At 44.1% G+C, this 25,147-nt stretch overlaps 2 protein-coding genes across 4 annotated transcripts; both read left to right on the forward strand.

The window, feature by feature from the left end:
• Positions 1-3,501: 3,501 nt before the first annotated feature.
• Positions 3,502-14,634, forward strand: LOC112874399. Of its 3 annotated transcripts, XR_003224950.1 has the most exons (20): positions 3,502-4,082; positions 4,615-4,675; positions 4,840-4,944; positions 5,438-5,637; positions 6,128-6,301; positions 6,389-6,637; positions 6,758-6,846; positions 7,448-7,505; positions 7,734-7,922; positions 8,422-8,481; positions 8,566-8,648; positions 9,378-9,694; positions 9,807-9,898; positions 9,989-10,118; positions 10,862-12,036; positions 12,120-12,406; positions 13,224-13,391; positions 13,600-13,730; positions 13,981-14,197; positions 14,318-14,634. XR_003224950.1 is itself a non-coding variant. In XM_025937698.1 (19 exons), the coding sequence occupies exons 1-19, from the start codon at positions 3,747-3,749 to the stop codon at positions 13,999-14,001; spliced, it is 3,948 nt and encodes a 1,315-aa protein (XP_025793483.1). In that variant the 5' UTR covers positions 3,502-3,746; the 3' UTR covers positions 14,002-14,634. The 3 variants fall into 3 exon arrangements, 2 of the variants coding, with proteins under 2 accessions (XP_025793483.1, XP_025793481.1); XM_025937698.1 differs by having other exon boundaries at positions 13,958-14,634; XM_025937696.1 differs by having other exon boundaries at positions 13,981-14,634.
• Positions 14,635-20,508: 5,874 nt separating this feature from the next.
• On the forward strand, positions 20,509-24,984 carry LOC112874400 (mitogen-activated protein kinase kinase kinase 1-like). Its single transcript, XM_025937699.1, has 9 exons — positions 20,509-21,678; positions 22,332-22,416; positions 22,709-22,771; positions 22,908-23,065; positions 23,324-23,399; positions 23,504-23,563; positions 23,964-24,071; positions 24,198-24,442; positions 24,621-24,984. The coding sequence occupies exons 1-8, from the start codon at positions 20,663-20,665 to the stop codon at positions 24,420-24,422; spliced, it is 1,791 nt and encodes a 596-aa protein (XP_025793484.1). The 5' UTR covers positions 20,509-20,662; the 3' UTR covers positions 24,423-24,442; positions 24,621-24,984.
• Positions 24,985-25,147: the final 163 nt, after the last annotated feature.

Here is a 25,147-nt window from a genome sequence, read left to right on the forward strand (position 1 = left end):
TTGTTATCCATTTCAAAAAAAAAGAAGCACTGAAGCCTCGCCAATCACTCACCCCGGACATGCTTAATATTATTTTTAAACTCGATTCAACAATTTATCAAACCTATATCAACATTTTGAATAGACTAAGCGAACATTTTCATTGGAATTAAAACTCCCATGGTCATGTTTGATCATCATTCACCCACGAGCCCCCCACCTGATACACACTTTATTATTTTTTTCAATAAATCTGGCCCAATGTTTGGATGGACTAATTCAAAATTTTGTATATGATTCGATTTCATCACTCCATCATCCCTAATAATGTAGGCTGGTTGGCTGGTTTTCGAACCTAAACAAATACATCTACTATAGCATAAATCTCAGACACTGGGAAAAAATCGCGCAATTTGTATAGGATTTCATGTGCTTGAGAGCTAAGTTTTTTTTTCTTTTTGAGAGAGGAGGGCGCTTAAGTTTGCTACATTTTTTTTAGATACTCAAGTTTGTTACATAGAGTTGATAAATGCAACGCAGCCCGTTCGTGGCCCATAATGTAGGCCCATCTTCATCCAACGTTACTCCCTAGTGGGCCGTTGATCCATCAACCTTCCTGATCCGCGAACATTAGGGGTTGACTACAGTTACAGTTAGAATTTTTTCCGCAAAGATCAGTCAGACTGGTTTAATCTTCACCATAGTCCCTTTCGTCCCGGACCAAACCCCGCCCAGTCCCTCGACCGTATAGCTGTACTTTTGGGCCAGGCCTAACGGGCTGGCCCACGGCCCGTAATTTTTGGAGCGGCCCAGGCACGGCACGGCCCTGAATTATTATGGGCCCGGGCCGGCACGGCCCCATTTGTGGGCCGTGCTTGGGCCGCACTTCAAGCCCACAGGCCGGCCTGGCACGACCCACATATCAAAGGCCCACTAAAGCAAAAAAAGGCCCATTAAAGCCCACTAATCCTACCTCCCTATACACACCAGACTTCCAATCCCCTAACCCTAACCCTAACGTTCCATTCCCACCCCACCCGACCGCCCAGCCGCCAGCCCCCAATCCCCCACCCTGGCACCCCGCCCCCGGCCGCCGCCCGGCGCCCGGCCCCCACCCCCGGCCGCCGCCCACCCCGTCATCACCCCTTGCCGATGGCCCAAGGACAAGGAGACGGCGACATGACGACTCCGCCTCCGCCTCAGAGGTCGCGGGGGACCCCGCCTCTCCCTGGCCGGCGCCCTGCCGCTGCTGCTGCCGCGCACCCTTCAGCTTCCGCGGAGCCACCTGCCACAACAGCTCCTGCACCCGAGACCAAGACGAAAAAAAAGATCTGCTGCGCTTGCCCAGATACGAAGAAGCTGAGAGACGACTGCATCGTGCAGAATGGCGAGGATGCCTGCGGAAAGTTCATAGAAGCCCATCTGCAATGCCTGAGAGCTGAAGGGTTCAATATCTGACACCTCGCTCTGTCATGGGAACTCCATATCTGTTTCTGCGATAGTCTGATTTTGATCATAAAGAGCATGATGAATAAGAACTTCTGGTAGAGTGATAGTAAACTTACTGTTTCATTTATAGGCTGCAAAAAAAAACGTCACTAAACATGGCAGGTTGAAAGAGGGTATGTGCCTTTTTACAGGATGCTGCACTATGCATATGATGACACTCTGTGGGACATCGTATACAGAAATTGCTTGTTTTGGTCTGCTGGTTAGATATTCAGCACGAAACTGTATGGAACAATGGTTTTTAGTTTGCTACTAGCTAGAATTTTCAATCACGTGTTCCACTTATGTGTATCAGTGAAGAAGATGTTACACTATTACACCGTTGCAATTTTGTTGCCAGTAGCTGGTACCTACTTACCTCCATTGCTCCCTGTTACCGCTTACCAGCACCACATGGTTTTCTGGTGACTGTGCCATACACAGTGCAGTGGCGGCTGGTGCCGGTGTTCTTATCGAGTGGATGCCGTTGCTTCTGCACGCAAATGCCTTCCTTTTTTGTCTCAGGTTGCGTGGAATGTAAGCACAAACTTCAGCGAGAATCTGCAGCCTGCAGCTCTCTTTTTCTCTTCCCCTCCTTTTATTTTCCAAATATTTTGTGGTAGCGGTAATCCAAAATGCTTTGAAGGAATTGAGCCTAATTTGGTTGCAGTATGTGTGGATGTACGCCAAGACCACATGAGTTCAAATCACTGTCAAAGGAATTTGGGTGCCTATTTTATTCTTAACTGTAATACATTAAAATCATTTTATTCGTCCTAGTTGGAATTTTTTTTCAAAAAACTTTATATTGTGCTCGATTCCCCATAAATGATCGTCGTCGGAGTCCTTCCACGAGAAGCCTTCAAATATATATGCAACTAATATCAAATTCTATACTTTGATTATAGGCGAGCCAACACCTAGGTTATTGAACTCCTGCCATGCTATTGTAATGATGAAGTCCTATCCGTGACGGGGCGGATTTAGGCACCGTGCTGGGCGGGCTGCAGCACGGGTCAAGCATTGTTTGCCTCGATTAATTTTGTGCATATTCTATATCTCAATTACCAGGATTTGACTCAAATTCAAGTAATCCAGCCCATGCCCACAACCCCAGCCTGGGGTGAAAGCCATTTCTGGCTCCACCCCTGATCCGTAACACGTATATACAGGGGCGGATTTAGGAGGTGTGCAGGGGGGCTTCAACAACTCCATTGGAGGTAAAGGGGAAGGAGGAGAAGGAGAGAGGGGAAAAGAAGAAGAAAAGAGAAACAAGGAGAGATGGAGGAAGGAGGGAGCCCCTTAAGCTCAAAATCTGCCTCCGCCACTGCGTATATAGCAGTTCTAGCAAAAAAATAAAAAATTTTATTTCAGCCAAAACAAACATAATGTCATATATATATATATATATATGGCCAATGCATCTAATGTACATATTACCTATGTTCACTATAGGATTAGAACTTACATTTTCTCCAATTATATTTTATATTTAGTAGTATATATTAGTAGAATTGCCAAATTATAAACTATGAAATAAACCATATTATCTTACGACTTAATAAAAGCTGCTCACTTAACGGATCTAGAAATCTCCTTTCCCTCCACCTAATGGAGAGCTATCGCTCCGGTGGCTTGTTGGAAACTTGGAACCTACAAGAACATCAACATAAGACTACCCTCCCTCCTCTTCATCTACCTTCTCTATCTCCTCCTAGATTTGGATCTCGGAGCAAGCAGTGATATGACCGCAAAGAAATTTAACATCGATGTTCTTTGAAGTTTGTACGGACGATATTCAAACTTTATTTTTATAGGTGTTTTGTATAATTTACGTTTCGTATTATTTGAAGTTTGAGGTAGAAAGTTATTTACGAGTTCAAATTTTATTTTTTTATAAACATTATGCAGAGGTATGTTTAACTTAGTATTTTATTATCTAAAAAATGAGAATAATTTTATATATCTCGTTAAAAAAAAACGTTAGAATCCAAGTCGAGTCGGAGTGGAGCACCCGGTCGTGCCGCTGCCACCCCCTGTAAATCCGCCCAACCTGGGTAGAAAACAAGATAACAAATTCGGCCGCGGCGCCCGCCGCCTCCGCTCCGCGCGATATGAAGCGCGCCCGCGCAAACCAACCCGCCTTTACACTCCCCCGCGCGGGAAACGTGAAGCTAATCCGACTCCACCTCCCGCTGCACTACTCCTTCCTCCCAGCTCCCCAAACCCAAAACCTAGCGCCGATCCTCCCGAGATTCCCCATTTGATTTCGCGTACCCATGGGCGGATCCGCCGATCCCGAGGCGCCGTCGCCGTCGCCGTCCCCGTCCCCGTCTCCGGTGAAGCCGTCGCCGCCGTCGGCTGACGGGAAGCGGGCGAGGCGGTGCGTGCAGTCGAAGCTGTCGTGGGGGCTGGTCAAACCGGCCGGCGGCGGCGAAGGAGGAGGGGTAGGAGGTGCTGGCAGCGGCGGAGCTGGAGTGGCAGCCCGAGGAGGGGAAGCGGAGGCTGTTCCTCCTGTACCTGCGGCTGAGGAGGCGGCGGTGGAGGAGGTTAGGGAGGAACCAGAGAAGGGGAAGAAGAAGAGAAAGCCGCGGAAGTCAGAGCCCAGCAGGAAGGTACATTTCCCGTTTCAGCTGATGTTTTTTGTCTTCCGGTGTCTTACACGATTTTGATTTGCCCTTTGCACTGAGCTGTGCTCGTGAAGAATGGGGTCTTGCTCAGTTGGATGTCGATATATAAGCTTCTTCTGCTGTTTGTTTTACTTAGTTTGCCTGCAGGAAAACCACGACAAAATTGTAGTGTTTATGTGCATCTTTTGTTTTCTACTGATGACCGATAATACTGCACGTAAACTTGGATAAGGATGTAAGTCTGCAACCAACCACATAACTAATATACTACCTGGATAGCATTCAACAAGCCAAACTCAGCCATTCATGACTTAAATTGAGGTACACCTGTTACTTCTTCAAATAGAAATATACCTATGTAGATGGGGGAAAACTTTGTAAGCCTGTTAGTATTTGTGCCTTGCGTATAGCTTAAAAGAAAATATATATCATTTCATTCAAACAAATTGGTAAATGTTTGCTATTCAGTTCATTTTTTCCCCTTGTTCCTCTAGTGTAAATGCCAATTTTTTTGTAGCCCTCTTCAAAAGGAGAGAAAACTGGCCAGGATCCTGCCAAGGATGAAGTCATTTCGGTTGGTACGTCGTACTGTCACAAATTTTCAGAATTATTTCCATCTCTAAAATGTTTCACCAGCCCGATCATCAGATTTTTTATGTTATTTGCCACTTTATGTATGAGAAGCAATACAGCTGTACTGCTGGAAATTTACTTCTGAATGTTTGTCCCATTGGGATTTTAGATGAAAGCCCTCAGAAAAAGCAAAGGAAAGGCAGAAAGCAAGTTGCGGCATTGAAAGTGCCTAATGCTAATAGAAAGCGCTGCAAGGCATTGGAGTCACCTGATGGTTAGTTTTTTACCCCCTATTTTCTTTAGATGGTACCGGTGGCTATTTAGAACTCTCTTTCCTACACTTGCACCTACTAAAGATCCCAACCTGTTATTTTGCACTATAGAAAGGTAATAAAAGTGTCGTAAGATCCGTTGTTTGAAATGCTAAACTTTGAATGATAGTGCTCTGTGAAAACTCTGTTCAAAGATTGAGAATTTTTATATTTAATTGCAAAGTACTTTCAGTCTATCCGTGGTCACATACCTGCTACATAGAATGTAGTTTCAGTACACTGTGAAATGCTTTCCGTAGTTGTTCTCTTACGATGCATAATGTGATGTTGATAAGCATTCCAAATCACATTTCTGGTCAGTTGCGCACTTATATCCTCCGTAGACTATACAATTTGATTTAATGTTATATATGGAGTTGTGTTTTAATGCCTTCACTGGTTATTATCCACTTCGGCAGAAGTATAAATATGTGTGTTTTTATTTTGGCTATGAAGGTCCTGGTAGCTGTCAGCAATTACATATTAGCCAGATTGAAGCCGGTTCGCCTGAAGCAGCACAAGTATTGATTGACGTTGATTTGATGAGTACGCCATCTAAAGCAGGACATGTTAATGATAATGTGGATGTGCTAGCCAGTCAAGATAAATCACCATTGGTAGTTGACCTAAGATCAGAGGCTAAGATGGCTGCAGAGGTAAGGTCCATCACTGGTGAGATATGCTGTGTTCTATTGTGCTGATGCTTTTTTTTTTCTTCGCGCTGTATTGCTTGCCTTCCTTTGGCTTGTTTGTGAGTTTGTCCTTAGTTTTTTTCTGGATTATTGATAGAATTAATGGTGGCGTGCCTACTTCCTCCTACTGCCATACTCAATGCAAGTCTATGTTTACATCTGTTTAAAACTTCAAATGCCACCTTACGAATAAAGTATGAGCAGAAAAAAACTATAATCCTATGTTTTATCTCCTTTTTTCATTGTCCTCTCCTTGATCTTTAAATGCTCAGTAGCATCTTGTTATCTTAACTGCATTTCAATCTCCATATGTGCTGTAGTTGCAACTCTAGTTGTTTTTAGAAAAAAAAACACACATTTGCGATTGCAATCACACCTTGTTTTTAGTTGATTTCATGTCTACAGTGTTATTTCATATATTTTTTTAAAAAGTATATTTTTATTTCATTGCCAGGAAAATCGAAGGTTATCTTCTGGAAAGAAAATGCACCCTTTCTTTGCTTCTCGGAAAATGAACAAAGGTGCTAGCCAAGATCATGATGTTATCAATATTGAAGATGTGCATGGAGTTTGTGATTTTGAGAGGGATCCACCATTTTATCCTATTCATGTTGTATATCAATTGGAGGTATGCCAAGCATATGCATGTTTTGTATAGCTTTTCAGAAGGTATATCATGATTTGTGGTCAAGTGAAGTGCAATACTTTTTTGTAGGCCAGTATGCTAATTCACTGGAGTAATTGGATAATCACTGATCTGTCTTCCCTTGACACTGATGCTGTGGCTCCTCAAAAATCTGTGTCATTCTTTGAGGGCTTGGTTAAACCACTAACAATAGAAACTACTTGCAAGAGGCATTCCAATCAGTTGGCAGAGCCGATTCTTTCTGAGTGTACAACTTCTGGAATGGCTTTCCCTAGTTTCTCTGACAAGCAAAGTGAACACAGCTGTCCTTTGGATGTGGTAAAATTTCTTGTTCATCTCGAATTTTCTGCAGAATTCGAGAGCTTGGTTTGTTCTCTCATAGTTTATTGTTCAATCATGCAATGACTAAACTTATGCTTAACTATTTGAACTGTCCAGATCAATGTGGACAACTACTTGGTGTCCAATGCCAGTTGCCAAGCTTCTCTTCTTGATCTGCATGGATGGCCAGAAGTTCCTCAGAATGGGTAATCAACATTATGCATGTTTTCTCCTAGATGTATTGCGGCTTCCTGCTAGCTGGTTCAATAATATTTGCACATCAAAACTGGAACATTATTAATTCTCAGAAGCTTATTAGCCAATGAACTGCCAAACAAGTTTGTTAAACCCAACATTGGTCAGAATAACCATGCCGCAATCGGCCTTCCATGTTAATACCTGCTCAAATGGTGTCAAGCCTTAAGATAGTTTCTTTTCTATAGAAGTATGAACTACGGAGACTGAAGGCAACATACAACCAATAAGGGGTTTGCATATCCACTGAGATATGAGATTGGCATCAAACTATGCAGGAATCCTTTTTTTTTGCTTTTTATTTGTTGCAGTCAAATGAAGTTGCAAGTTTGTTTTATTTTTTGAAGTTGCAATTTACAAGGATTTTGTTTCCTCACGCTTGTTCCGACCCTTAGCCCTCGTCACCTTTTCTTGTCACAATCGACATAACTATTTATCAGAAACTTCAGGCCAGCCAAATTTAATTCAAATAGAAGTAATTGGCAAATAGCTACCTGTACCATTTTTATCTTCAAAACTTTAACTACACACAACATTTTATTTCTAGTGCAGTTGTGAGCCTGCCTGTTACCTATGGACCGACAAGTACCGACCTGAAACTGCAGCCCAGGTGAACATGACTATTTGTGTTTGTATTGCCCTTCATTTTTTTAGATAATGTTGTACTGCCCTTCATGCATGATATCTTATGATAGATACAATTGTGCAGCCTGATTCCCAATTATTGCCTCTATTTCATCAGCCTTCTCAGCCAACATGCTTCATTCAGGAAAATACAAATCGATGTCTGTAGTATGCTTATATTTTCTCTTAGGTTACTGCTATCTTGGTTAAACAGGTATGCGGAAATAGTGAACATGTAAAGTTTCTCGCTGAATGGCTCAGAGGTTGGGATGAAAGAGGCCACAAGATTGGAGCTGCTAATGGGGACACAAATGATAGCTCGTATCAAGATGAATCTGATGCAGATTCTTCAGACAATGCTTCTGATTGTGAAAATGTGCTTCTCATCACTGGACCAGTTGGGGTGAGTGCCACTCCCAGGAATACTTGCCATTTGAATCACATGCTTCATTTAAATGTCTTTTAGCGTGTTATTTTTCCTTTTGTATTTTCTTATGCTAGTAGGCTTTTGGTTTTTGGTGAATGTGTGTCTGTCTGTGGCAAATCTCATCCACCCAGAAAGGAAAATGAGTCACGGACCAATGAGCCTTTTCCTGGAAACCAATCCATGATATGGTAATGCTTCCCATTTTGTAATTCAGGAAATACATCACTTTTGTTGTTTTTAAATGTTAAATAGCTAGTATGTTTACTGGACAAAAGATTTACTGTATGACTGGCTGTTATGTGAACTCGAAACAAGGAGTTGTGCACCTCCTATAATTTGTTCAAAAGTTGTTCTTTTATATTTGCAAGTACTTAGCTGTGTCTCAGTGTAATCCGCTTGTTATACCTATGAATGGACATATAACCTGGATATGCTGGTTCATTTATGCTACTGTGATATCTTTGTTCTTATCCAGTGTGGAAAATCAGCTGCAGTTTTTGCGTGTGCCAGAGAACAAGGATTCAATGTAATAGAGGTATTTCCACCAGCATTTCTTTCTGAGAAGTTCAGTCTACTTCGTATACTTGATTTTACTGATTAAAGCTTGGCATTATTCCAGGTAAATACATCTGACATGAGAAATGGGGCTTATGTAAGGCAGAAGTTCGAGGAAGCAACTAAATCACATGGCCTTGAAAAATGGTTCGGACAGTTCTTTCTATTTTTGTGATCCTTCTACCATGTTTTGCTGCAACCTGCAGCTGCTTTTCTTTTAGCTAATTTGTTATGATCTCTTGCTTTTATCAGGATGCTTAGCAAAAATAGCATTTGTCATTTATCTTTCATTGTCATGGGTACCAAATGATATTTTTGGGTGATACTGCATCCTTTATAAAGTTTATCTTTCGGAAATTTAGTAGTTCCAGCAACAAGCAGACATTATTTTTCTAACCTGTAAAATTCTAGCACAGTAATTCAGGAATTGTATATGTTCTACAGATGCACTTCCATCAATTGTGCAGGTTTTAAAATCATCCTTGTTCATTTGCATTTTTGGAATGCTCATCTCTTTATTATATAAAACTGTATTGTACCAATCTTCAAATCAAATCTTTCGTGAAATATTTATATGCTGAGTTGCTGACTATATTGTTCTTACGAGCATTGAAGCAATAGTAACAGTAGTATGCATGAAAAACGCTTGCGGAAATGATGCTATAAGGAATTTGGGGCACATGAAAATAGCAATGATGATATGAATAATGTTGTAGCTTGGTTACAGTTCCGTAAAGTTCTTTTCTGACAAGTATATACATACTGAACTGTAGCTTAAGTTCTAATAATATGTGCATTTGTCTAACACTTCACAAGGTTGCCTTGTTGAAGCAAGTATACCTTTGAATCCATCTTTTTTCTTAATCTCCTGTACAGGTCACAGGAGGAGGTCATAGATCCACTGAGGGATGAAGATTCCTCGGATCCAGATTCAGGAACTCCTGATAGGACTGAATATCAAAATTCAGCGTCCCGTGCTACAAGAGTAGTGATCGACTGTGATCAACAGAAATCACCTGTAGGATACTGCTCAGGCTCCAAGGTCAATGATGAAGCTCCTAAACAAGTCGTCAACAAGACACTCATCCTATTTGAGGATGTGGATACTGTCTTTGATGAGGATCGTGGGTTTATTTCAACCATACTTAAGATGGCAGAGACGACAAAATGGCCGATCATACTGACTAGCAACAGTGAGCACTTTATCCTTTCCTCTTAGGCTTCTGCAGATGGCCTTGATAATTTCAGCCAATGTAGTATACTAAAACTCTTGTTATTTTGTTCCATTATCCTTAACTCGTGAAGGGAAGGATCCATCTTTGCCTAATCTCTTGGATCAGCTTGCTTTGGATTTCAAATACCCATCGAACTCAGAGCTACTTTCACATGTTGCCATGGTAACCAGTTTTTTCTTTTACAGGCTGAAATTACAGAAAATGTTTTTGCTTGCCAGATTTATTGAAGTTGACTGTCCTAACTTGATGCAGATCTGTAAATCTGAGGGAGTGGATGTCACCGTTCCTCAGTTAAAGCATGTAATTGATATTTGTTTAGGTGACATTAGGAGGACGGTTATGCTTCTGCAGTTTTGGCACCAAGGAAAGCAGCAATCCACAGGTTTGATTCTTTGCCAGGAAAACATTTTAATAATATTTTTTATGGTTATGTGTGTACTGGCCCATTTTTTTACATTTTTGAAACCTTTTAGTGATGTAAAACTTACAATGCTTCTGAAATAGATTCATTGATTTGCTTGTGCAATTGGTTTGATGAAATGACCCTTCAATAAGGCTAACCTAAGTGTCCAATAAGCTATGGTACATGAAGTTGAAGACGCTGGGTTTGTTTATTGCATCGGGCTCAATCATAGATTGATAGGGTTTGTAATAGAGCACCCAGTAGCCCCGCAACAGCTTTAGGGCATATATAGTAGATGTATTAGCCGTTTCAGTTCATGTGCTATATGCAAATTAGTCAGCTTATAAGTCTAAGCTAGGAATAGGATGATCTTAATTTACTATGGCTTGTTTCTGGCTCAAAATCAACTTCATTTATACACAGTTCCATCTATATGTTCTGTTAAACAAAGGTTTCATCTAGTTGCAGAAATTACCTTCCTTTTCCATTCTTCCAGTAAAAGATGTGGTGTTAGATCTTTCTGAGTGATCTGTTAGCACTTAGCACTAAGTAACTAACGATTACGCGAACCTGTGCTGCCAGAATTGCTGCTCTATTTTTTTTTGCATGTAATTCCTAATTAATTGGTAGTTTAGCTTGAAGGTTTTTTTTCCCCTCATTGGATGACTCTAGGAGTGCTGAGCATGTCACTGTGGTTATCCTGATTCATTTTCTACTTTCAGAAAGGCCAAATGAATGTTTATGTGGTCCTTTCTCACTTGATTTGGACGCGGTACATTCTACTGTACCAAAAATGCTGCCATGGGAGTTCCCTTGTAAATTATCAGAAACAGTATATATGGAGGTAGACAAAACTATCCTTGTGGCTGAAGAAAAGAAAAAACAGATGGAAGTATCGTATCTTGAAGGTCTGCAGTTACAAGTAACAGCGCCTTTGATCAAAGGAAGAAGCACAGCTAAAACAAGAAAGGCTAAGAAATCCAAGTTGAAGTGTGGCCACTCGGCTGAGCATAATGATATTTCACCTTGTAAGAATGACCTTGATGATTTCCATGATCTTCCAGATATCCCTCTTCCATCTGATCAACAACGAAAAAGAAATAGGTGTGGCTCTCTGCTACTATCAGAGTCTGACGATGATCCAGCTGATGTACATACTGAAAAACATGACATATTTACTGTTACTGAAGTTGGTTTCTTCCCACAACCTTCAGAGGCGCCTCATATGCATAGTCAAGGGGTTCCCAATCAATTCATTTTTCCCATTGAATCAAGGGAGACCTTTGGAATGGCCGATTCTTTCAAAAACCCACCTGAAAGCAACATGTCTGGGTCCATTTCACAAGTTTGTGATACATTTATGTCACAGGGTGTGTCATGTGTGCCTGAGTCATCCTTCATTGTGGAGGGCACATCTGCATCCATAAGTGATGATGATTTTTTGTCAAGGGCAGTGTCCAATGATTTGTCTACCTTTCATGATAGTGGTACATACACTGCATTCCGAACTGTACTAGAAGACAATGATAATGCAAAGAATGCAATGGCTGAACAACAGAAAGATGTGGAAGATGTAATTGGTGAGACAAGTGAGGCTTATGTGGAATCATTTGGCAGAAATGAACAGGCAAGCTGTTCAACTGCTGGGTTTCAATTGATGGATGAATGTAGTCGTGCTGAAAGTATCTGGCTGCTCTCCGGCAAAAAATCTAATGACTCCTGCAAGGTTGAACAAGTCCAGGATACTTGGAACAGGCTACGAAGTTGCTGTCCTGAACTTTCCTGTGAGGCTAATCATAATAAAGCAGCTTCTGGAGCTTTGAAGCTTGCTTCTGGAGTGTCTGATTTAATATCAGAATTGGATCTTATGCTTTCTCGTTGCTACCCTCTTACTAAGGTCAGGCATATTATGTTTTGCTTGCTTAAAGACTCATGTCTCTGAAATACAATATTTGACTCGACATTTATAAATCTGTGCAGGATATGTTGGATCCACCTTCAACTCCTTGTGCTGAGCCAGATGACTTTTCCTGTTACAGCAATCAGGTTGAGATGGGATCTATTTATGCACAGCATGCTCTTTGCATTTTCTCAAGGAAGTCCCAAGATATAGATGGTGGTTCTCTTGATTTGTCACAAGAGTTGTTGCTTGCCAGTACAGCTGCTGTATCTCTTGGGAAAATTATTAGTTCAGGACTTACGAAGAATTGTGGATCTGCTAACGTTTCTCATATAAAAAATCCGACTAATTGTATTTCTAAAAGAAGGTAAGTGACGTGATTCCCTTCCAGTAGGTTAGTTGCTTGTATACACTGCTATCGTATTGTTGGCTATCTTTGTATACAGCTCTATATATTACCTCATGATCTAGTTTGTCTTGTGAATATGAAATTAAAAATTAGCGGCTTATTTTAGTGGTCAAAATAGTAATATTAGTGGATATAGAGGGTCACATTAACAACAATGCTGGCAATTTTGCAAATTTAGAATAGGCTATTAGTTATTATCTGCAGTGCATAAATTAATTGGAAACGAAAACTGATCTGGTACCTGGCATATCTTCAAAAGCTATTAGCACTCAATCATTGCGCCACTTTATTGTTGACCTTACATTGTTAGGTATAGTGCTACATTTGATATACTATAGTGATAGATTGTGGTTTTGTCTACAATTCTATCGCAACGACAACCTTCTTTGTATTTTTCAGTTTCACTAGACAGGTTTTCTGACTAGATGGTCACTTGTCAGTCATATGAAACTTTGTCATGGTTAAAAAAGATCCTGTAAGCATCGTATTATGTGTAAATTGTACTTCACTAAATAGATATGTGAGGTATATTTTGTGGTTAATTAACCAATACTGATTAAATAAACTTGCTTGCTCTATGCATATAGCACTGTAAGATCCATTTGTTGAAGCGCTTAAGCATGCATGCTTCTTGTTCTTAGCTTCTTCTGAATCTTCATGAACTTTGCTGGATCCACTGATTGAATCGTTGATGATTTCTGACTCACCTTTGGTTTGTTGTGTAATCTTCACATGGACAATTTGCATGATTAGCTATTGTCAATGCTTTGTGTAGGGAACGGCAGGTTCTTCTTTGTGGAACCCTTTCTCCAGTTATTCCTCCAAAGCTGTTGCAGTCGCTGAGAGGCCCTGCTTTTGTTGATTATGTGTCTTCAATCGGTCAGATTTCCCGATTAGAAAATTTGCGACTTTCTGAAAATAAAGGCATAAACAAGCAAAGAAGGTAATCCCTGCTTCGCCTCAGTAAAAATTTTAGTGATAGTAGTAGGCTACCATATGTAATTATGTATCATGCTCTAAATGGTTTTAATACAAATTCATGGTAGTACCTGACATCCTTGTTTTCGATTCATCAATAATATGTTACAGTACATTGATGCACCTTGGTTAAACCCCTTAACTGTGACTCACTGCTGTTTATCTCGTCCCAGGGCTCGTCAGTCAAGACATTACTTGAGCTCCGGCACACTTCTGTTGTCACCTGAGGATGTTGTATTATTAGCAGAAAGCGGCTGTTTCGGTTGCAGGCGCGAGAAGGTTATAGAGCAAGCACCATACATAGGTTAATAAATTTGTGCTGATGATTATCGGCAGCATTTTCTTTCTCTCAGCTTGGTTAGTGGCGATAGGATGATGGTTTGGCCGACCCATATTTAATAGTAGCAGTCCGTCCCAGAGGTCCAGTTGGTACCGGAGTGGGTGCTGTTGATTGTTCCATTGTATTAGCCTTGCATAATGTAAATGCATGGTGTCTGTTGTCATCCTAATTTATCCCATGGCACCATTCAGCTGATGATTTAAGCTGGGCACAGAACCCGCATGTCAAGATATGAAAAGGAAGAACACATTCCTGAGTGGTGGACACTTGTCAAAGACTGATGTTTGGAAAGACCGGAAGAGGCAGGCCAGCTGTGGCCTGGGGCGGCAAAAAGGACACGAAGGCTGGTGAATGAAACTACACACATCGTTAACATGGAATTGATGGGGGCATCAGAAATGAGGTCATGAAGAACTTGATCTGCAGGCTTGGTATGTGCAAAGGATCGTTTCAAATTTTTTTCCCTCTTGCACAGTCGAGGTATATGAATTCAACTAAATTCTCCACGGAGAAGAGGTCTCTCAACAGTTTGACAGAGGCCCGTGATGCAGACTGAAGTCCAAGCGGATGGGGGCGGCTGCTTCAGGTTCAGTGCTTCACCAGGTCGGGTCGTCGTCTCGTCGTGGCGGTCGGTTACGTGGCGCAGAGATACGAGAAAAGCCGCGAGGGACACAGCGACCCGCTGGAGCCGCGTGAAGCCCCCGTCCGTTTGCGTCCACACCTCTCCTCCTATTTAGGCCTCTTTTTCGAGCCAACTGGTAGCTCATCGAGCCAACTGCTAGCTTATAGCAATTAAAAAATACTCTCTCCATTTTTTTAATAGTCTTTTTTCATTTTAATACAATGATAAAAAATATTTTGCTTATCATCTTATTAATTACGACTTCTTGATTTTGATGTTATCTATACATACACCAATCTTTTTAGAAAAGTTAATCTACACGGGAATCGAAAAGCCATCTCCAAGAGGTCAAGGATATTAAAAAAGAATAATTTAATTTTGAAAATAGGACTATCAAAAGAGAATGGAGCAAGTAGCATAAAAGATTGCATTTTTAATAGTTTAACTCTTAGGGTAGTCCCAATGCAGTAATTAGGATAGTTTTCATAGCATTTAATACGATGCTATGTAGGATGTTTTGCTGATTTAGCAATGCAATTAAAGAGGAGAGAGAGGAAAAGGCCAAGAAAGTAGGTTTCATGTAAGAAATGGTTTCTTACAAAAAATTAAAGTCTAAGAAACTACATAATATCTATTGGGATGGTTATCACATGTACCAAGATAGAATTAAAGAGTGGGAAAAATGGGATTGGTAGAGAGAGGAGAAAGGTCATTGAATGAATTTATTGTATAACCAAAACTACTAGTTACGCATTGGATCGGGACTGTAGTTTATAGTTTCTTAAGTGGTGTCTATATGACATGGCATGTCATAGACACATAGTTTCTTAAGTGGTGTCTATATGACATGGCATGTCATAGACACCACTGCATAGTTTTTTGGCTGGGAGTGAATTAGTACACAATTTAAGATATAGATAGACCTACGTATCAGCTCTTCCAGAGATAGCTCTTCTCTTCTCTCTTTTTCTATTCCATCTAGATAAAATATTGTATTTTACTCTTATAAATTAGCTAGCTTGGCACCATTGGAGGAGGTTTTAGGCCAGTTCCAACCCTCCACTTCAGATGGTGTCCATAAAATTAATTAAACTACCACTAAGCAAAATTCTGATGTGGCATAGGAATTAAAGAGGAGAGAGAGAGAAAAAATGTAGACACCGGGTCGCATGCAAAACCACGTCGGCGCACGCTCCGAGACACAGGAAACGATCGAACTTTGCGTTGGGCCCGGTCTTCGTTTCTTTCCCACGCGCTTTCTCCGCCGTCCCGATCCGCTGCGGCCGTGCTCCAATCGGTTGGAGGTGATTTAGAGGGGATCCGCCGCAGGTCCGGACGGCGGAGGTGCTCCGGACGCCGGTGGCGAGGTGCTCCGGGCGGCGATGGCCTTCCTGCTGTCGTCGGCGCTGCTACATGGCCCAGCTATGCTCCAGGCACCTGTCTTCCCGCCGTCGGTGGCCCAGCTCGGATTCGTCTCCTGCCTGCTGCTTGCTCTTGGTAGATTGCGCCATGCAGGGATCCGATTGAAGTCTGATTCAGATGGATGTAGCCGTTTGCTTTAGTGAATATCTTGAGTTTGATATCATATTAATCTTCAACACAGATCACCGATGATGCAGAAAATTGGTACCGAATATGCTCTAGTATCATGGGACATTTGAGTGAGTCAAGTTTGGTCATAATTTGTTGGAATTGCTGAAGCGTCAGGTGATGAAATTAACAAAATTGGTGAGCTGAATTTCTTTTTCCTTTTGAAACGATGGTGAGCTGAACTTCTGGTTTGTGTGTGTTGTGCGACTGTCAGGAGATAAATATTTAGCGCCTATACTGAACTGAACTGCGGTTGTTGCTGAACTTTCTCAAGATGACTACTGAACTGAACCTGGAGCATTGGATTGAATTTGAGATCATTAGCAGGTTCAGATTCTTGGATGCTCATTGTGCTAGTGGCTGCTTGTTGCACAGCTTGCCTGAGTGCGTTGAGCTAATTGGCCGTGGCATTGGCGTGCCACAGCTAATCCTATTCTATTTTCTGAACATGCAAAGAGTAATTAATGTTTCTTCTTTGTAGAAATTGCTATAGATATTGTGCATCGGAGAGGTAGTATCTACATGTATGTATATTTATTGTTCTATCTCCTCTAGACACCACCCATAGAAATTATGGGTTGGGACTGCCCTTGCACCAGGGACCCTTACGTGGAATACCTGTCGTGGCGTGGAAGCTTGCCGTCTGGAGCAGGAGCGCTCCCTTCGTGTTGGCGATCATGAGATGGAATGGAAGGGGCCTATTGTACAGCTGGCAGCACGGAGCATTTTTGCCCGTACCCGTGAGCTGATTCGTTGGACACTGTGTTGCCGCACATGCGCTTGCTTCTCGCTCGTTTCCAAATTGCTTCCATCCCCAATCCCAGCACTCCAGGGTGTTTCGCCTGCCTCATTTGGTGGCGCTTGTCCTGCCCATTTCACGCAGTGACAATGGTGCAAGGGGATACCCGGTGGTATTTTCTAAATTATCCGATTAATTACGATAGCATTGCTATTCAAATTAATTACGTGAGATATCATTCTAATTCAGTTTATTAACTTATCGATCGACATATAATAACCTAAAATATTTAATGCTCGCATCTTTACCCACCTCTCTGCACTTCGCGCCTTCCCCTTGCTTTCTCCTGTTTTCTTTTTAATTTCCGAAAAGCAGTCGCCGTGCTTTTTGTCTTATCCTCTGTTTCGCTGGTTTCCAGGGTGGCTCCAAGCTCCGTTTCAGCAACAGCGTTCTCGCCACCGTGCGCGCTTTACTTACGCCAACGACGGGCATGGTGCTGCCGCCGGGCAGCCGGGCACCACTCACGAATCCACCAGCTTCAGGCGAGTCAGTTAATGAACCGGTGGATGATGAGCGGCAGGAAAAAAAAATTCCCTCTCCTCTCGAACTTGATTAGAGGCAGCAGGATGGCGGCTCGCCAAGACACCCCGTTGTCATCGACGGCATCAGCCCGGGATCACTGAGGCCAGCTGACAACTGCGGTCTCTCTCGACAGCTGGTTGAGGGCTACCGAGTTCAAGCAAAGGTCTCCTCGGAGAAGAGGTCTCCCAATAATTTGACAGGCGGACCGTGGACCCCGCCGTCGACCCGAGTCCAAGCAGGTGGGGGCTGCCTCCCCCGGGTCGTCGTGCCGGTCTCCTACGTGGCGGGGCCGCGAGCGGGTACTGGGACAAGAGAGTGAAGACTGCGCGAGGGGACAGCGGATCGCTGGATATCCGCGTCCGAGTGAGACGCTCGCTCACACCCTCGTCGCCTCGTCCTGCTCGCAGGCATCCCCCGGATGGGACGGGGTTGAGCTGAGCTGGAACCCACCTCGCTGCAGCGTGGGCGCTGACGTGGAGCGCTGCCGTGTTGCGGTCGAGGAATGGAAAGGAAAGCTGCCGTTGGATTGGAGTACTAGGAGCACAGGAGCAGGGGACCTCTCCTCTGTGAATGACGCGAGGATATCTTTTTTTTTTGGTACAGCTGGCGGCACGGCACTTTTTTGAGCTTTTGCTCGTGGCTGTGTACTTGCGTGAGTTGATTGGGCATCGCGTTGTGTGTTGCGATGAGCTTTCTCGCCGACCTTCGCCGGGTCTCCTGGTCCGGCCGTGCGCTTGCTTGGTGCTTGCTTCGTCCTCGTTTCTGAAAACATGCGCTTCCAAATTCCAATCCAGGGCGTTTCCCTGCCTCGTTTCGGTGCCGCTTCTCCAGCCCGTTTTGACAGGAGGAAAATCCCCTCGGAACCTCGAAGTTCCTCTCGCCTTTTCTACGCACTTTGCCCTGCTTTTCTTCTCCTTTTTCCGAAAAGTAACTGCGTTGCTTTCCCTTATTAGCCACATGTATATCTATCTGTACTTCGTTTCCAGGGTGCTTCCAGGTTCCATTTCGGCAGCCGCATTCTCGCCCTCGTGCGCGCTTTACACCACACAAACAGAAAGTCACAAGGTGGACGTGGCGCGCTGCCGGGCAGTCGGGCATCAGTCATGGATTCATCATCCATTTTTCCTCGATGTTCGTCGGCATACAGATTGTATACCAGAAGACCGTCCCTGGGTCGAAACTCAAAAAAATACGCACGAAAGGTAAAAGGCGCTGAACATACGGTTTTCTCCTTGCGTGGTGGTCAAAGACCATGGCGCGAGAAAGAAAGCCATTGGACACTGGCGCAAAGACTGCGTTGGCTGTCGTTGAAGATGTAACTGCCTAGGCTCCTAGCGCCCTAGATGCTGACCACAGAGCTCAAAGCCAAAAAAAAGAAGAAGTAAAAGTCAAGGATTACCGCGGGAGCACGGCTCGCACCTTACTTATTTTTGAACCTGCTGCGGGGTAACTCGACCGTGTGGCCGTAGCAGCAAACACTAGGGTAGCTGATCGCCGCGGTCGCTTGCTGTGTTGCTGGTACGCAGGACGCCCCGGCCGTGCCCTGGCGGCGATGCCACGCGCCAGGTCGTCGCTAGTGTCCCCGGGGGGATCTGCCGCTGCCGGGCGGCTGGATCACGTTGCGTTGGGGGTTTAGGAACGGTGCCGGCCACAGAAAGGCACGCGTCTTGGCAGTGCTACTGCTATGTCGAGTGAGCTCCGTGAAAGCTACGACCCGTGGTGCAGAAACGCCAAGGATCGCGCCCCCGCACGTCGTGCTCGCTCGTGCAGGATTACTCCGTGCTTCACAAGTCGTAATTAGGGTATGTTTGGACTTTAAACTTTAATCCTACCGTATCGAACGCTTGATACCAATTATAAATATTAAATATAAACTAATTATAAAATCTATTGCATAAATGAAGTCTTTTTACGAAACAAATCTATTAAGCCTAATTAATCCATCACTAGTGTATATTTAATGTAGCACAATATAGTCATGAACCAATAAGGTTTAATAGATTCATATTGTAAATTAGCCTTCATCTGTGCGATTAGTTTTGTAATTAGTCTATATAAGATGCACACGCATATCAAGATTCAAACTTTATAATCTTTGACCAATAATTTGAGTATTATTTTTTTATTTTTATAATGTAAATTTATATGATTGGATTCATAATCAAATACACTCTATCATGATTATAAATGATTATAAATTTATAACCATAAGTGATATAATATATGATAAATGAATGGTCGAAGTGTTATTTGGAAGACCATGCCATGTTATACCACGCCTTATGAAAATGGATGGATAGAATATTTAGTACTTTTAATTAATTAATGTGCAAACATCCAATATGACAGGGACTAAAGTGTAGTCGGAGTGATAAAAACCCTCTTACTACCTCGATCACAATATATTACTAAGCGTTTTCAATAAAAATCTCGATCTCAACAAATGTTTTCACACTAAGCGTAATTACTACATCGATCTTAATAAATGTTTTCACACTAAGTAGTGATCCGCCGGGTGCGAGGCGTTCGCGGAAAGCTCGCAGCAAGCTGGGGGTGGTTAAATCGTCCTGAGCTTAGCAGGCGGAAGCCGACACGAGATCGAATTATGAGTAAACTGCTGACAGGCTGACGGTCTATAATGCAGTAGAGCACATGATCGGCTAGGCGGCTAGCTCATCAGCCAGGCAGCGGCAGCCACATCCGCTGTCTGCCTGTCTCGCGCATCATCTGTCCAGAACAAGAACGCACGTGCAGCCACATCCGCTGATGAGTGATGACTGATGAGCTCGTCGGCTACTCGGCTCACTGGCAAGCAGAAGAACCTCGTCCGCGCATCTGGCCACGTGCCGGTCCGCGGCCGGCTGCTGGTGCTGAGCTCGCCAGTGGCGTCTGCCCACACGTCAGCGCCCGTCGCCGCGCCGCGACCCCCGCCCCGCCGGCGCGCGGCCAAACGAACTTCGACGAACCCCACCGGCGGCATCGGCACCGAGAAGGCCAGGGCGGGTGCGCGCACCGCATCCCAGCCCGATCACCACCGCGCGGTGCGGGGCCGAGCTGCCAGCCCGCGGCTGCCGTGTCGCGCCGCTGACCCGACCACCGGGCCGGAGCGGCGAAAAGATGCGAGTCAATGCTGAGGACAACGCTACCCCACCCCCCGCGCCCCCCCCCCCCCCGCCTCCACCTCACCCGCCGAAAAACCCAAAAGCCCCCCGAGAGCCGCGGCTAACGAACCAGAAAAAATCGCCCCCGCCCGCTTTCCGTGTCTCCGCTCCCGCATCCCCAAGCGGAGCTCTCGCTTTCGGCGCGCGCTCCCGTCCGGCCCCCGCGTCCTCCAGGGCGCCCCATGAGCTGAGGCCGCCGCCGATGGCCCCGCCCCCCGCCGCGCAGGACGCCGCGCCGTCGCCGTCGGGCGGCAGCGGCTCCGGCTCCTCCAGGCGCCGCCTGCGCCGGCTCGACCGCCGCAACGCGTCCAAAAACATCAGCTACGACGCCACCAACTTCTGCCAGTTCCCGCCGTCCCCGCAGCCCGCCTCCGCGCCGGCGTCGGGGCCGGCCTCGCTCGCCGGCTCCGCGGCCTGCTCCCTCGACCTCGTCAACAGCTTCCGCATCGGCGGCAGCGGCGACGGGGGCGGGGACGTCCAGCTCCTCTGCCAGAGCCTCGGCCTCTCCGGCCCCGACGACTTCGCCATCCCGCTCGCCGACTGGGAGGCGCACAAGGCCGTGCGCTCCTCCGCCTCCGCCTCCCCTTCGTCCGCGCGGCACAAGCCCGAACCCCCCGCGCGGGACTCCCCGCTCCGCCACGAGGGTGCCGAGGAGCCCACGCGGCCTGCGGACGCCGACCACGAGCTACCGGCGAAGGAGCCGGCCGCGAGGGACGCCACAATCGAAGCTCTGGAGCGGCCGGCACGGCTGGATCCGCTCGAGTCCACCCGTCCGGATGTGAAGAGGGCAGTTGGGGAGGGAGGAATCAAGGGCTTGCGCCCGCCGCCGGTGCTCAAGCTACCCCCCTCGATGACGCTGCCGGCTGTCTGCGGGGCGGGATCCACGTGGGATATCCTGCGGTCGTTCGCGCCGGATGAGAAAGAGCACTCCCCTGCGAGCAGATCTGGCCGAAGTTTTGCACACCAGGATGCGGAGGAGGACGAGGATGCGGCGGTAGTGTTGACGTTGGAGGATCTCAGGCTTGGCGAGTCGTCCGAGGGCTTCACTGGCACTTCTTCGCTATCGACCACGAACGACGACGAGACTTCCAGCACGACCACAGAGTCCATGTTCTACATCTCACCGAACGGCCGGTTCAGGAAGAAGATTCGGTCATGGAACCGAGGGGTGCTCCTGGGGAGTGGCTCGTTTGGGACGGTGTATGAAGGCATCAGCGAGTAAGTGCTTTCTCTAAAGATAATATTCAGTTCGTCTGTACTGTTTGGTTAGTTGCTTGGAATCAACAATTGAACATGCTATGCATGCCCAAAGTTAGTGTAGGTTGCGTGTAGAAGCCCACTGGGTTTCACAGAACCAATTTTTTTGCAGATTATAGCTTACTACTGGCTCCATTTCTAGATGTTAATAATATACTGTACATTAAGTACAGCCTAGCAGTACATAGTAATTGAGTTAGTTGCATGATTTAGTCCTCTACAACTAAACAAACATGATCTTAAATTGTAGCAATTCATAATCAACTAAAATTGTGGCCCCATCCAATTTAAGGAACCAAATCCTCAATCATACACTGGAGCATGGCATCTTATTGTGCCAAAATGCTGCACACTTCTGGGTGATTCCTTGATCACCTAATGATTCTTTCTATTTTTTGCATTTGTCAATTAAAATTTAGGTTAACATACCTTTACTTGTTTGTGTTCTGGGGTCACAGCAAAATTGTATATTCAACTTCGAGAACAATATACCCGGTTTTACCCCCAATGCTCGTGATGGTTGTCTTTGCCAGTTGGCCTGCTCTAGTGATTTCTGTCACAAGTCTAAAGTCCCTTACACTCTGTTCTGTTCTGTTTCTGCACCATATTCTCAGTGAGGGTGGCTTCTTTGCCGTCAAAGAAGTAAGCTTATATGATCAAGGGAGCAACGCGAAGCAGTGTATCACTCAGCTTGAGCAGGTTTGTTTCATTATGTTGTCTTGATAATATGAGAGCTATAATCTATTACTTGTAGTTTCCTATCATATTGTGAATTACGACAACTACTGGTAGCTGAATTTGTATGGCTATTATGGTCCATAATAGGTTGAAAGGTTATTTTTATGGACTTTCACTATGACTTTCTAAGATTTGATCCTTTGGCCTGTGTGCTGTTAGCCTTAAAGAGGGCTCAGTTAGCGAATTATGCCCGATTTTCTCCAAAAAAAACCCCGCACATCTGACCTCTGCTACTGTATTTTGATCTTCTCAGGAAATTGCACTTCTGAGCCAGTTTGAGCATGAGAATATAGTGCAGTACTATGGAACAGACAAAGTAAGTAACTTCAGTTTATAAAGCCATTGATATATTATATGGTTGTGTGCACAGAAATTCATTGTTTCCTTTATAACCCCTCCGCAAGCTTTGGCTATTAGGTATATGACCATCCAATTGTTTGTCTGTTTTGCAGGAAGATTCGAAACTTTACATCTTCCTTGAACTAGTGACCCAAGGATCACTTGCATCTTTGTATCAGAAGTACCGCCTGCGAGATACTCATGTCTCTGCATATACAAGACAGATCCTTAATGGGTTGACCTACCTCCATGAAAAAAACATTGTTCATAGGTAATGAAATTAGATAACTTTGCATTCCTATAGTGGCATTATTAGTCATCCTGTTCCAGTGCAGTGAACGAGATTAATGGTAAAAAAAGGCATAGGGTCATTATGTGCCCATTAGTTTAAATGGCGCCCTGCAAAGCAATGCCTAGAATCTGCACATTTCACATTTATTTGAAAAGTATTGCATAATTATATCAATGTACTCTTGTACTGTTATATATGTGTGTGTTCTGAACTATAGTGTGAAATCTCATCTTGCAGAGACATTAAATGTGCAAATATTCTGGTGCATGCCAATGGATCTGTGAAGCTTGCAGACTTTGGACTTGCTAAGGAGGTTCACTACTCTTCTTGCAATCTGCAAAATTTCCATGTTTTTTGTTCAATCTATCCATTACTGCTTTTCTCTTATACAATATTGTTTTACCAATTCTCTTACAGATTACCAAATTCAGTGCGATCAAATCATGCAAAGGAACTGTTTATTGGATGGCACCTGAGGTATGCCAACATAATTTTGCTTGTTCACTATTTACATATTAGACTATTAGAGTATGCTTGCATTTGTTTGTTCATCTTATGTTGTCTTTCAATGATTTGTCTAGAATAATTAACTTGAATTAGTAGACCTAAAGTACTAAAATATTATTTGGGTATTGCCCTACTTCAGTGGTGTCATTAAAGATCAATCGAACATCTAGCTGAGTCTAATCAAGTTAGTTCGTGGTAGAGTACCTGAGTTAATATTTCACTGCAGCTTGATGATTCATTGACGTCATAGGCATTGTCTCATGCTAACTTTGTGCGCTGGTGAACTTCTGTTAATGGATAACAGGATATAAGATTTGGCCCTACATTGTAAGGTCATTATAGAAGGCTGCGCTAAAATCTAACTTTTCAGGTTGTCAATCCAAAGAAGACATATGGACCTGCTGCTGACATATGGAGTCTTGGTTGCACCGTCCTGGAGATGTTGACACAGAAAATTCCCTATCCTGATCTGGAATGGGTGAGAGAATTTAGAATTTAGTACCAACTTCTGCAAGTTCTAGTTGCCGTTTTCTAATTGTATGAGGGTATGGGTATACAGTTTTCTCACTCAATATATGCTTACATCCATATTGATTTTCTGCAGACACAAGCTTTATATAGAATTGGTAAAGGGGAAGCACCAGCAATTCCTAGTGGTCTTTCAAAGGATGCCCGTGATTTTATAAGCCAGTGTGTAAAACCCAATCCCGAAGACAGACCTTCAGCATCCAAACTGTTGGAGCATCCATTCGTCAACAGGTCAATAAGGTCGGTACGGTCTATCAGGACATCTTCACGCTCAAATTCATCTACACGTGGCATCAACTGATTTATAGCAGTGGCAGAATGGTAAGTTACCTTGTTTCATGTTCATGCTAAGATTTTTCATGTCATGTTGAATCAATATAGCTTGTGCTTGTCTTGCTGCCGTCAGCTGCTTAGATGTGGCTGGATAGGGCGCCACTTGTTTCTTCATAAGCGTGTGGGTTAATCTGACTTTTGACTTCTGTGCTTATTCTGCCTGCAGACATTAGTCACCGCGAACCATGCGGAGCTTGGCTGAAAGGGAGGGTGGTTTGCCTGGAGCTAGTATTGTAAACGCTCAACAGCATCCTCGTCAACCTGTTAATTTTGCATTAGTTTATTCTTTGACATACGTTTGAGGGAAGAAAGATGTCCTCGTGGTTCAGTTGCCGGCTAATATTCTTCTGCCCGGAGGAGCTAGAACAGTGTATGCGCATTTGAGCGCATGAGTTGTAGAGTGGAAACGGACGATGTAAATATGTCAACGTGTCCATGTGGGATTTGTCTTGATGCCATGATATATTGATATGGAAAAAAGAAGATAGGAAAAAAAATCAAAGCTTTGGAACTGTCAACAACAGTTGTTAGATTGGAACTGCATATCTTGCTGTCAAACCTTTTGCTGGTGCAGGAAACGTACGGCGATGTTTTATTCGCTTTTTCAATGCACGGAACTCCCAAGAAAATTCAATCTAAAAAACTCCCAAGAAAATTCTTGGATTGGCTGCCGCGTTCAGCCGTCATCCGTCC

The sequence above is a fragment of the Panicum hallii genome, chromosome 9, assembly GCF_002211085.1.
Source record: "Panicum hallii strain FIL2 chromosome 9, PHallii_v3.1, whole genome shotgun sequence".
Taxonomy (NCBI): domain Eukaryota; kingdom Viridiplantae; phylum Streptophyta; class Magnoliopsida; order Poales; family Poaceae; genus Panicum; species Panicum hallii.

Excerpts from the sequence above, each read along its gene's own strand:
- LOC112874399 (XM_025937696.1), top strand. The coding sequence starts at position 3,747 with ATGGGCGGATCCGCCGATCCCGAGGCGCCGTCGCCGTCGCCGTCCCCG. Across the intron at positions 4,945-5,437 it reads GGCATTGGAGTCACCTGATG|GTCCTGGTAGCTGTCAGCAA; the intron begins GTTAGTTTTTTA and ends TTGGCTATGAAG. Across the intron at positions 6,847-7,447 it reads CCAGAAGTTCCTCAGAATGG|TTGTGAGCCTGCCTGTTACC; the intron begins GTAATCAACATT and ends TTTCTAGTGCAG.
- LOC112874400 (XM_025937699.1), top strand. The coding sequence starts at position 20,663 with ATGGCCCCGCCCCCCGCCGCGCAGGACGCCGCGCCGTCGCCGTCGGGC. Across the intron at positions 21,679-22,331 it reads GTGTATGAAGGCATCAGCGA|TGAGGGTGGCTTCTTTGCCG; the intron begins GTAAGTGCTTTC and ends CCATATTCTCAG. Across the intron at positions 23,400-23,503 it reads ACTTTGGACTTGCTAAGGAG|ATTACCAAATTCAGTGCGAT; the intron begins GTTCACTACTCT and ends ATTCTCTTACAG.